The sequence below is a fragment of the Apodemus sylvaticus genome, chromosome 8 (assembly GCF_947179515.1).
Source record: "Apodemus sylvaticus chromosome 8, mApoSyl1.1, whole genome shotgun sequence".
NCBI lineage: Eukaryota > Metazoa > Chordata > Mammalia > Rodentia > Muridae > Apodemus > Apodemus sylvaticus.
Genome location: NC_067479.1, coordinates 89,530,751 through 89,543,666, shown reverse-complemented (window position 1 = coordinate 89,543,666; position 12,916 = coordinate 89,530,751). Strand labels below are relative to the sequence as shown.

The 12,916-nt window shown below is 53.1% G+C and overlaps 1 protein-coding gene across 6 annotated transcripts in view; it reads right to left on the bottom strand.

Annotated features, from left to right (window-relative positions):
* Positions 1-710: 710 nt before the first annotated feature.
* The window catches only part of Zmiz1 (zinc finger MIZ-type containing 1), a 203,552-nt gene continuing 191,346 nt past the window's right edge, over positions 711-12,916 (bottom strand). For 5 of the 6 annotated variants that reach the window (XM_052189896.1, XM_052189898.1, XM_052189897.1 and 2 more), the window contains 7 exons: positions 12,315-12,475; positions 11,456-11,523; positions 11,150-11,218; positions 10,530-10,774; positions 9,004-9,170; positions 5,929-6,183; positions 711-4,505 (listed from right to left, as the gene is read on the bottom strand). In XM_052189896.1, coding sequence (XP_052045856.1) covers positions 4,398-4,505; positions 5,929-6,183; positions 9,004-9,170; positions 10,530-10,774; positions 11,150-11,218; positions 11,456-11,523; positions 12,315-12,475 — 1,073 coding nt within the window. In that variant the 3' untranslated portion in view covers positions 711-4,397. The remainder of the gene's footprint in view (positions 4,506-5,928; positions 6,184-9,003; positions 9,171-10,529; positions 10,775-11,149; positions 11,219-11,455; positions 11,524-12,314; positions 12,476-12,916) is intronic. The other variant, XM_052189899.1, reaches the window with a different exon arrangement.

The following is a 12,916-nucleotide window of genomic DNA, read 5'->3' as shown; positions in this document are numbered from 1 at the left end:
CGTAGTAAAGTCAAGCTCGCTTGGAATGGAGTGGGAAACCAGTGCAGGAGAAGCAAGGTGGCCAAAGACAGGGCTCCAAAGCCTTCAAGGAGAGCCGGTTAAGGCCTAGATGCTGTGGACAGATCCTCTGACCTGACATGGACAGGCATACGCTGTTCCTAGTCCATCAGGGACTCAGCAAAGGCTATTAGCCTGAGTCACAGATGGCCTAAGGACTCAGCACCCCTCCAGGACTTGGCCCTGTTGAGGGTCCCATATTTAGTCAGTCATCCCAGACCTTGGTCCCACAAGCCCTCAGCAGGAGATAGCAGTCAGTCTTCACCAAGAGGGACGGACACCTGGGCAGAGTTCTTCCATGCCAACACCCAAACCATTCCATTGTTTCTGTGTGTGCAGAGACTAGCAGGATAGGGTGGTGGTTTAAAAACCAAAGCCCAGGGCTGGAGAGAGGGCTCAGAGATTAAGAGCATTGACTGCTCTTCCATAGGTCCTGAGTTCAAGTCCCAGCAACCACCTGGTGGCTCACAACCATCTAGAATGAGATCTAGTGCCCTCTTCTGGCCTGTAGGTATACATGCAAGCGGGATGCTGTATACATAATAAATCTTAAAAATAAATAAGTAAATAAATAAATAAATAAATAAAATAAACCAAAGTCAGTTCCCTCAGTCAGTCCTTAACACCCACAAAACAGCTAACTCACCAGAACCTTCATTTTTTGTCCATTTATTTAGAAAAAAATTAACATGAGCAAATGAGATACCTCAGTGTTACAACAGAGTATAGAAATGTCTAGCAATAATCAAATAATTTGATCTTTAAATACAAAATAACCACATGAACACCTAATATACAGGTTTCATCTGAATACATATTTATTAGATAAATATTAGAGGTCACATCATCTAACTGCATACAGCTTTGCAAGACTAGAAATCACAATTAGTTTTTTTTTTTCTGACCAGTCAAAGGTATGAAATGATTGCAGTGTACATACGATGTACAAAGACAAGGGCGGGTTCCGTGGACGTCACTTCAGGCGGCACGTGTGGGTGTGGATGTGTGTACGTGTGAATCACCTGTGATCATGATATCAAAAACTTATACAAAGTATATGAATTTGGTTACAATTTTCTTCTGAAATCCCCGTTTTCTCTTCATTGTTTCCATAGCACCCTAAAAATACACAGGTGGCAGGGCTAGGACTCGGAAGGTAAATAGTACATGTAGGTAAAAATAAAAACAAAAGGGAACAAAAAAAAACGCCTCTGCACACAGGGTCAGTATATTACAGGAGACAAGGACGGAGTCACGAAGGCTAACAAACGGGATCTAGTATTCCACGTAGGATGAAGGAGTTCCAAGCCTTTTGTTGTTTTCTGTTTCGTAAAATAAAAACAATACACATTCCGGGAGAAATGAATGTATCTTGTTGACATGTCTAGTTCTCATTTACATATGTACACACGTCCCTTGAGTTGCTGCCGCTCACTGCCTCGTCTGGATTGGTCAGGCCCGAGGGCCCATTGGGAGCAGACCTGTAGCTCTCTGGGGTTTAGGGCTTCCGTCAGGGAGAAAGTATTAGGGATCTTTTAAAAAATAAAATGGCTACAGGATACACGAGACATGAATAAAGCTTCAAACCAAGAAGATGAGGGTGATCGCCGGTGTGGGTGCCTTTCCCATCTGCGCATGCGCATGGACTCCCAGCCCGCTTAGCTGAGCGGTGGCTGGTATACGCCTGTGGGTGGGTTGCTCATTGTGGTAAAGTGGCTTGTTGAGACCCCATTCCTGAGGTTACTATGGCTCCAAGTTGTCAGAAAGGACTGAGGATCTTTCCAGAGCCTAGGCCTGCCTGTTTATGGATGTCACCTTTACCTGCATCTGTCACTACCAAGGCATGGCTCCAGCCCCAGATGTCCTTGTACCTCTCTCAAACCCTGGATGAGCTCCGACATTTCTCTGGAAGGAGATATTCCCAGAGTGTGGGCTTCAGGCTCTGTGAACTTGCTGGTGGGGCGCTTGCCTGGGAGGGAGCCTTAGGGAATCAGCCTCGGGTGTGAATCGAGAGATGACCAGAGAGGCTGGGCCTACAGGGAGTGTCTAGGCCTTTTGCACTGGAAATCTGTGGAGAACCTGGGCATGCCTTGACAGGAACTAGCAGGGACCCCAGGCTGTTCTGGGGCACAGTATCACGGCAAGAAGCAGGAACTTGTGAGAAAGGCATTTGTCAGTCTGAAGCTGAACAATCCCTACGGTCCGACAGAGCGCGGCCACGTGCCAGGACACAGGCACTGGGTGGGGGGGACAGCCTGGTGTAATGCTGTCCCTACCAACTGACTGAGAGTGGTTCTCAACAGTGGGCTGCCAACTTGAGCATGGTCTCCCAACTTGAGCATGGCCGCCTCTTCTGCTCCTCTCTTATCTGTACAAATAGCCCTGGTTGGTTTCGGTTTTTTGTTTTGTTTTTGTTGTTTGTTTTTTTTTAAAAAAGGACTCGGATTTTGTCACTGAGTCAAGATATTTTAAAAACACCAGCAAAGGCTATAACCAGGTCATGAAAATGTTGAATATTATCAAAGACAATACTAAAATATTCACAAAGATATTTACAAAAGCGATTCTTAAAATAATTGATTTGCATACTTAACACACTGCTTGAAAAAACCTTAACAACACGACAAAGGAAGAAGGGGGTGTGGTGGTGGCAGCTTTCCTTGTGCCGTTTTTTTGTTGTTTTTTTAGGGTGACAATAAGTCAACAGCTAGGGGTCACCTTTCTGGTTCAATCTGTTTTAAGAGTGCCAGGGAGCACAGAGGGAGGCTAATGACCGATGACACGAGGACGCTGGCAGTGGACAGGAGGCAGGAGAGGGCCCTGGGTGGCAGCATCGGAGAAGGGAGCAAAGAATCTACAGATGGGATTCATGTGAGCGAACAACCTGGCATCACCATAGGCATCACCGTAGGCCACGAGGCTCAGGGGGACACAGCCCAGCCTGGCACAAAGCAGGCGAGTGACAAGCCAGCAGGGGACTCTAAGCTGGGTGGAGTGAAAAAGCAGAGGACAACCAGAGGCTGCACTTGCTGGGCGAGCAGGAGTGTGGAGCGAGCTCTGGGTGGAGGGAGAAATACGGGGACAGGCAGCTACACAAACGCCACTAATCGCCTGCCAAGATATCCCGGTGCACCCAGCAAAGGTCTGGGATGGAGTCTTGAACAGAGAATCTGCCTGGACCAGACTGAGAGGCTTGGAGAGGCACAGAGGCCCTGGACTCCTGCTGTGTGTGGAGTTGTTTCCCCAAGGGGGCCCATGCTGATTCCCTACCTGTGCCCCTACAGCTGTCAGGGGGAAGGAGAACCCAGAGGGGACTGTCCCACGGAACTGTCTTGGAGAAGGAGGCATGGGTGGTAGAAGGAAAGAGAACACGGGGGAAATGGTTTGCTTGCTGTCCAGATGCAATGTTCCTTTCCTTCCATGACCTCAGAGCTTCCCATGGTGGTCATTTAAAAGCAGGGAGTGACTTGGGGCAAAGCTGCTTCTGTTGGGCTCTGGCTGGCATCTCCCTCTGGCCTCTAATGGAGGCCCATTTTAATGTGGTACACACTTGTGCACGTGTTCTCTGCTCCGCACAAGGCATGGCCCTGGTCTTAGTTAAGGAGCCCTCCTCTGCACTGTCTTGGCTCTGGGGAAGGAAGGCCCTGACCTGTTTCCTGCCAGTCCCTACATGGGTGTGGCAAGCTCTCTCAGACACAGCACTCTGTCCTTGTTTTGCTGAGAGCATTTACAGGGCATCTAGGCTTAGAAGTCAGAGGCCAGAGCCATGACCCCTGCCCTGAGGGATGTTCTCCTTCCCAGAGGGTTGTGCTTTTCTGTGGTGTGTGTGTGTGTGTGTGTGTGTGTGTGTGTGATTCCTCACTGCTGCAAACTTCACCACTCCTCCAAGGCTTGTCCACTACCCTGGCCTGGGGGCCGGAGCGCAGGTTTCTGTCAGGTTCCAGTCATCTGAAGGAGGCTCTGGGCCAAGAGGCAGGGGGAGATAAGGTTTAAAAACATGGAAGAACTTTGGGACACTGGAAGGTCGGTCGTCTGGAGTCAGCACACATGGAGGGACCTACAGTCGCCATTGGCGTGTCTCTTGCTGGGCCTGGACTCCCTCAGCTTGGGTTTGTCTTCAGGGGCCTTCTTCAGGCTTGCTCTAGGCACAGACCCCAGAGCATTCAGGCAAACATGACTGCAGACCCACATGGCTTTCCCTGCCTAGTGTGCTCTGCTTGGCTCTCAGCCTGAGGTCCTGGTGTGGGAGGCCTGAGCATGGGCTCCTGGGAGGAAGAGGATGTGGGACAGATGGGGTAGGAGGCAGAGTGGGGAGGGAGGGCCCCAGTGCATGGTGGCCTTCAGTTGTTCTCAAAGAGAGACAGGAGGTCATCGTTGCTATTGCTTGGAAGGTCGGGGGGGTCCAGGTAGGAGAGGAGCTCATCAGGGTTTGTGAGTTCCGGCAGCAGCTGGAAAAGAAGAAGCCCAGTTGAGCTGCCTGAGGGTGGTCCAGAAGGAATGGGGGGGTCTGTCTCTCTGGCCTTCTCACACTCCCTTCCACTTGCCTCCTGGGGTTCACGTCAAAGACAGAAAACTAACAGTGTCAAGTATGGGCCTGCTGCTGGCTGTCCCCAAGACAACTGCATCTCAGTTGGGAGCAGGCATGCCCACACTCAACACATGCCAAGGCCAGGGAGACCTACTGGGATGACCCCTGCTTTCAGTGTCAGCACCATGGTAGGTCAAGGGCTAGATCCCTTTTGATTGTTCCTCTGTCCTCTCAGACCCTGCCAAGAGCAGCTTTGGGTCACACAGCCTGCTGGTATAAGCCACTGGGCTTCATCCATGAGCACAAGGCAGGTGGTAGGAAGACCAGGTGGTCCCCACGGTGCCCTAGACCACTCTCCTAGAATCTTAGTAAGTCTGTGGCTGGCCGTACTGTTCTGTCCCTGTGGTCCACTGTCCCCACTCCCCATGTGACACCCTTGGAGTGTGTATGTCACACAGGGGCAGAGGAGCTCCTGAATCTAGAAGCATCCCTCAGCCTAGCTAAGGGAAGAGAGTTGGGTGAGAAACCAAGACATCTATCCGCAAACTGAAGACAGCACCATAGTTCTCCCTGCCAAGAGCTCCCTGATGCCACTGTGGTGGGCGTTGACAGCAGAGCCAGGAGTCCAGTACCTAGGGATGGGGCTGGCTACAGCTTCTAGCTCCTGAAGGCGGCAGGAGGAGCAAGTGTCCAGTCCCAATCTTTCTGCGATCCCCACCATCCCATCTTCTATGCTACCGAGGTCTTGGATTGGGAGATCCTTGAGTCTCAGTTTCCCACTTTACTTTGTCTCCCCTCTGAGTCATGCTCCCCTCCCCCATCTTCTGTCATCCCACATGGTGACTTCTTGGAGTGAGCAATGGAGCAAGCAGAAGCAGGGGATGGAGACACACGGACAAGGAAACCGCAGGCAGACAAGACCAGCAAGACGATGGCGATGTGCCATTCTTAGCTCTTCCCCGCCCAGGCCGGAAGGTAGATACAGAAACAGCAAGCTTGACATGGGGGTGTGAGGGAGGGGATGGGAAGAAGGGCAGGGACCCTCTTGCACTATCTCCAAGGCTCTAACTGGAGGGACTCGTCAAGGGCTTACGTAGAAGATGGAAAGGACTGGGGAACAGGGCTATCGGGCCAAGGGGCTGAAGGGTAGGGGTGGGGCTTTCATGACACACACCCCATATGGAGCATCCTAGTGCTAGAGTCAGGGGAGACTGGCTGGGGCCCACCCACCACCCGCCCACCTTTCCACCCGGGGCCTTGAGCCCTTAAGTACCCCCCTTCTCTTGGGAAGGTCATGGTGCCGAGGCTGGCCCCAGACCAAGTGTGTGGTGACCCCAACTTACATCCAGTGAAGGTTCCGGCATGTCGGATGCTCCCTGTGCTCCGGCCTGACCCTCTAAGGCTGAGGAGGGGTTAAAGGTCAGGTCGCTGTGTGGATGGTTGCTGGGAGCGGCCTGTGGTGGCTGCCGGGGAGGCTGGGAAGGAGGAGGAGCCCCACTGTGATGTAATGGAGGCCCTGCCTGGCTGCTGGGGTGTGGTACGTGCAAACCTTGTTGTATGGAGGGATGGGGCTGGTCAGAACTGCCAGCGTGGGGCATCTGTGGAGGAGGAGAGAGCAGGAGAAAAGAGAGGTGAGGTGACGAGGCACAACGACGGGATGCCTGGAGAAAATGAAAACCAAACAAACCAGGAAGTAACGGACCCCAAACGAGGGCACCCCTCACAGAGAACAATGATCCGAGGTTGTGGGTGGGGTAGAAAAAAATCATCTTCTCCAGAAACCCACAACCAGGAAGGCTGTGAAGGAACAAGTGGAGAAGGCCTTACTCCGCCTCACAAAGCCTAGGAAGGGCCTTGAGCCAGGCACAGGCCAGAGAGCCTCCCACCCCCACACTGTCACAACAAACAACAGCGAGGCCAGAATGGACAAGCGAATGGACGTGTTTCTGGGAAGCGGGCAGCTGCTGGCAGCGTGGTGCAGGCCCCACCCTGAGGGCCAGGGCAGTGCAGAGCGGGCGTGGACACAGCACGGGCAGGCAGGCAGCTCCCCCTGGCTGGTGGAAGAGGAGACAGGTGCTTTGCCTGCTTCCCTCCTGGATGAAACTCACTGGGGTCAAAATGGCAGCCCAGGGAGAGAACCTGGCTGGCCAGGTGCATTTCGGGGTACTGCCCTTCTCCTTGATTAGCAATGGGCTTCATGCTGGGGGCGGCAAGGGACATGGAGGGACGACTCTAAAAGGTTAGGTAGGGAATTCCTCCTTTTTAGTTGGCTATGTGCTGGCTGTGGGTAGGTAGGTAGAAGGGTCTGTTTGTAAATATGTGCCCGGTGAGTGCTGTTTGCTGGTCTGAGCAGGCCCTTCAAAGCAGAATGCCGGAAGCAGCTCTGTACACCTCCAGCAAAGACCTTGGCCTGCTCTATCCATTTGAACAGGGCCACCAGCACCCTCTTACATACTACCAAGAATATATCATTTTGGTGACAAAATGCTTCCTTGGTCTCAGATGACTTTCATCCCTGACCCATCTCCACTTCCGGCTCTTCCATGCTGGGTTGGCGAGTGGTGATCACGCCATCCTTGACCTCCCAGACCCCGCTTTCTCTTTCCATTTCTGCTAAAAGCTGTTCCCCAAGTCTGCTGTGATCTGGTCTCTACCAAAAGTCCTGGTGTGCCCTTTCTTAGCAGGGTGCAGGGCTCCAGTGTGACACCAGCATTACAGTGTTCTTCCAATCCAGGTCCCCAGGTGACCCCCATGTGGCATGATATAAAGGGAGGTCCCCACTTAGCTCACAGCAGCAGATATCCCATGGCACCCACCCTGAGGAAACACAGAGGAACTCCACACTCCCATGACCAGCTCAGCTCAGGACAGAAATCTCGGATCCTATGATATAGCTTCTCCCCTAGACCTCAACAGGAATGTCTCAGAGCTCAGAGCATTGCTGTTGTGTCTGCCAATCTGCTGCCTAGTCAGTCTCAGCCAGAGCCAGGCTGCTTCTAGATACACCAAGAATAGACCTGGGGTTCTCCCTGTGTGATTCCAATGCACCGCTAGGTCTGCTTTCAGTGAGATGAAGGCTGACAAAGCAGGCACGCTTTTGTGGAATTCTGGGGGAGCTCTGAGCTTGATTCAGGTAGAAGATGAACCAGGAAGCAAATAGCTTGGCTGGTAAGGGGGCACATGGCTTTCTCTATGTCGCGTCTTTCGGGATTAGTGGGTATGAGGACTTGGGGTATACAGTGTGAGTGTGGGTGATGTTGGTGACTCCTAGCTGTGTTATTCTGAGGTCCTGGAGAGCTTAGAGGAGGAGATCAGTGGCTCCAAGTTGGAAACTTTACAAGGCAGAGTCAATATGTACTATGATGCACTTTTCTTCCTCTTCCTGTCCTGTTTTCCTTGAGGCAGGCTGGAGTATCGCAAGGCTGACCTTAAACTTGCCATGTAGCCAGGGAATGCCTCTGGACTTCGGACACTCCCTCCTCTATCTCTGGGCTTTGAGATCACAAGTGGGTACCATGTCTTGTTTGCTCAGGCAGAGCCGGGGAAGCACCCTGCCCAGCGGAGCTGTCACCAGGCACTGTACTCAATCTTAGTGGAAGTCGGGGATGTGAGAGGAGATGAGAAAGCTCCTGTAGGTCCTCCGACATAGGTCCTCCAACCCCTCTACTAGGCACTGTGGGAACTCTGGATCTTTTCTGGCTAGTATTGTCTGTGCCCATTCCCTCCACAGTGAGAGACCAACATGGGTCTCAGTGTCCCAACCCCCACTGCACCTCCTCCATCTCAGCTCCTTAAGAAGGTGTGCTTTGTGAGCACAAGGCCCGACCCAAGGGGAATCTGCTATGCTACACAGAGTACAACAGTCGAGCATTCAAACAGAGGAGGGCTCAAGAGGGTGGCCAGGTCTCTTGCCACTGTCTCCAGAGCCACAGAAGGGAAGGCTGTGGTTAGCTCTGGGCATCTTACTCCACGGAGGTGTCCCCAGTTGTGTGGAACATGCCAATAAGTGGGAGACGAGACAGGGAGGGCAGGCAAGCCCTCAGGGAGGTCAGATGTCCTGGGACCTCCTTTGTACAGGTGGCAGTGAGACCCTGGCGGAGACTCAGATGCCCAGAGAGTAAGCGTCTGAGTACGGGAGGCTGGGGAAGAGTGGGAGCAGAGCTTGAGGAGACACATGTGGATGCTTCAGTGTCCTCAATAAAATATCCAAGTTGACAGGTACAGACCAACCATGTCAACCTCTCCCTCCCATCCGAGGCCCTGAATCTTGATTCTTTTTTTTCTTTGCACTTAGGAGGGAACCAGAGTATTCACATCACAAAGATCCCGAGGGAAAGCCTGTCCCAGTCAGCCCCAGATACAGTTGGGAGGAAGCATGGGCAAGTGGGAAGGTTGAGGTACAAGTTGAAGGTACTCACAGTTTCCTGCATGGGGTGACTGAGGGGCTTCTCGAGGGCGGCCATGTTGTTGGGCATGTCCGGTGGGTGGGAGAGCTGGGGGGGACCATGCATGAAGTCGTTCATGGATGTCCCTCCGGGATTCCCATGGGGGAAGTCAAAGTTGCCATGACCCTGGTAGTTGTTTCCTGGGAGGAGAATAAGATGGGGATGAGGAGAGGTCACCCAGGGGGAAGGTGGCCACCCTCAGCTGACAGGATAAAAGCCAGATGCTTTCCCTCCCTTGAGACAGGCATGGCTCCTGAAGCATTTGCTTTTGGCTATATGATGGAGCAGTCCTGCCTTGGGCTGGGGCACTCCGGGTGTGTGCTGAAGTAAAGTCCCCAACCCCACCCCAGATGTGTGTGTTGCTCTACTGTTACAGAAGGGCAGAAAGGGGTCGAGCCGGAAGACATGGAAGAGGCTCAGCCTGAACCTATAACAGGACCTGCTGGGCCGCTGTCTACCAGGTCCTCATTTCCCTACCAACCTCAGGCCCACAGGCTATTCTGCTCTCTCCAAGAACACCAGGCTCTAGATGATAATCCAGCCTCTCCATGCCACACCCCATGGTGATGGTGAAACACAAAGACTCAGAATGCAGGGCTGCTGGGGCCCTTGGCACAGGCTATGGGACTCAAGCCAGTGAACTAATGACTTGGGTCCACCAATCAATCACCGGGCCACCTTGGAGACCTAAGATCATGGATCAATGTGTGTATTTTCTAGGAACCAAGCGGAAGACAGCAGGGATGGTGCCTGAACTCGGGAAGAGCCAAGAGTGAGACCAAATGATAATAGACTGAGTTAGCCAAGGCTTGGAGGCCAGTGCCTAGGCTCTCTCTGGGGAGGGTGGAGAGCCAAAAAGAGCGGGATTGATAACCCGGCAGAGCAGTCTGTGCAACCTCTGGGCTTGCACCATAATTCTCCAAGTCCAGTGACCGGAGGGCTATTTTTGGAGGGTGTGTCCATTCTTCCTCTCCTTCTCTTTTATTTTAATTTGTTTTTCGAGACAGGGTTTCTCTGGCTGTCCTGGAACTCCCTCTGTAGACCAGGCTGGCCTCGAACTCAGAAATCCGCCTACCTCTGCCTCCCAAGTGCTGGGATTAAAGGCGTGTGCCACCACCGCCCGGCTCTCTTTTATTTTTATGATTTATTTTTTTCTGTGTGTGAGGGGAATGTTTTGTCCATATGTATAATTGTGGTTCCATGTGTGTGCCTTCTGCAGGGGGAGCTCAGAAGAGCACTAGATCGCCTTCAACTGGAGCTATGGTTGGTTGCGAGTCATTATGGAGGTTCTGGGACTTGAACCTATGCCCTTCTGCACGAGCAACAAGGGCTCTTAAGTGGCGAACCATTTCTCCAGCCTTACTCAGCCTTTCATCTCCTATTCTGTACCTGTTACTATCAGCACAGAGATCCCAAGTCCCCGATGGACCCAGGCTGACCTCTTCTCCCCCCCTTCCTCCCTCCCTCCCTCCCTCCCTGGCCAGCATCACATTACACACCTTGGCTGCTGTAGTCGTTGGAGCTGGTGCCCCCAGGAGGAGGTGGGAGGGGGTAGGGAGATGGGCCAGGGCCCAGAGCGGCGATCATCTCCATGACATTGGGCATGATCATCTGGCTGGGGCTCATGGTTTTGAACCGCTTTGAGGGGATGCCATCAGGGTCATCCTTGATGTGGAGGTCCGACTTGATGGGGACTGGCCTCCAGCTGCACGTGGGGTCAATGGTGACCTCTTCAAACTCGGAGCTGGTTGGGAGAGCAATGGGGGAGGAACTGAGGCTGAGCGTGTCTAGCTTTGGAGACAAGAGGCCGATGTCTACACTGCTCCTCTGTGTAAGAACTGTGCACAGGACCATCTTGTTTGGTCCTATGCATTTGAAAATACAGGCTTAGAAAAACAAGAGGTTGAGCCTGGGGCTGCTGGCCCCAAGACACTCCCCTCCTCCCAAAGAGGAGTTCCAGCACTGGCTGAGTTCTGTCTCATCTAGGACACAGTGGGCCCCAAGTTTGGGAATTCCCAAGGTCAAGCTGCAGATTGGTGGTTGGCCAGCAAAGTCCTCAGGACTGTCTGCCTCTCCCCTCAGCGGGGCTGCACCTCCCTGGTCGAGGCCACACACTTACTGTTGGATGGCGTTCAGGATCCCCCACATGTACTGATCCACCTCCAGACCCTCGAGCAGAGCGGTTTTACTGGAAAAGAAGAACAAAGGCTTGGTCTTTGCTCCTGGAGGCAGGAAACAGCCCGCCCACCTCCACCTTCCTGCCACTGTGGATACAATAGAGGCACAGAGTGCACTATAGCCATGAAATTTAAGACCCATGCCTCTGTGGCATGGGCTTGTTTTGCCTGAAGGGTAGGTAAAGCAGCTAAGAGGCCCGAGAAGAGGCCAGAGGGCACCTCTACTCTGCAAGGTGGGCATTGCTTACTTGCACACAGGACACCTCCAGGTTCCTCGCTCACAATTCAGCTGGAGGTATGACTCCAGGTCAAAGCACTGCAGAAGGGAGAGACAGCGAGTTAGGTTTGTCAGGACTGTCAGAAAATGCCTTGCTGTGGCTCTGGACCCTTGGGAAGACTTCAGTACGGGGGAAGAACTCTTCTCTTGCTTATTCCACAGAACCACAGGACAGCCAAGCTGTGTCTGCCACAGCCCTCACTGATCACTTCCCTATCCTCAAAGAAGCCCTTCTGGACCCAGTACCCCAGCCAAGTCTCACTGCCTCTGCCTCTTACTGAGGCCAGGACCAGTGTGGACTCTGTCAGTTCCTTTGGTCCATATCCCAGGGACCCAGGGTAACTCTGTTGACCAGCCTGTATCAGACGAAGCAATCACATCACACGTCCATACCTACAAACTCAGAGGGAGGCAGTCTTGTCTGCTACTCAGATTCACAGTGTGGCAGACGATGGTGTAACACTGGCCCTGCCACCCTTGCATCTGTGTCGTGGGACCCTATCTTGGCCATACCCTCCACAACCCATCTTTGCTAGTCTGGATTGCCTCTTTCCCAAGCCTGCTCAGGGCAGACCCCTAGCTGGCCTGTGGTGTCTAGCCAGGACTTTCTGCTGGCCTATATCTGATTGCCTATTTCTGCATTTCCACCCCTCCTCAGAGATGGGTCTGAAGGAGAAAATATGACCGCGAGAGCCAGTGATACTGGCTGCTGATGGCCACAATGTTCTTCAGGCAGCAGCAGGCCCTGTTGGCCCCTCGGCTTGTCACCCCCTTGTCACCCTGCCAACGCTGCACAGCCTGACATGGGTGCACTTCCTGGGACTGCTCACCTGCACGTGCTTGCAGTCGTGGCCTCGAGCAGGCAGCTGTATGCGCCGGAATGTGATGGGGCACTTCAGAGACACCTTGATGGCAGTCTGCTCCACGCCATCCTCTCCGTTGAGAGTTGTGTTGCCAGAGGAGGCAGCCACACTGCTGAAATTCCGCTTGACTGTGAGGTAGGAGGCAGGGGGTGAGGGCTGGGTGTTCTGCTGAGGGGTTGGATCTCAGCAGCTCCTGAACATGGCCTGGATTCCCCACCCCTGCACTCCACATGCAATGCAGGCAGTAGGCACGTGAGGGAGAAAGGACTGAGGAGAATCCCTTTTCTGAAGAACAGACCCCACCCTTGATAACAGCAAGAACTTTCTGCAAAGCTTGCAGAAAACCCCGTCTGGTGCTGCTCCTGATTTAACTGGGTCAGCAAAAAGCCCCCTCAGGCGCTTTTGCTCCTAACTCTGCAAGAGTGGGAAGAGAAACCAGACTGTGTGGGGGTGTTCAGGGGCTCGAGGGGTGGGGGAGACACTAAGGACAGAACTATAGGGAGGAGGGGCCACACATCCCACAAGAGGTGCTCCAGAACTTGGCAGCTTGGGCATCACCACCTCTTGAG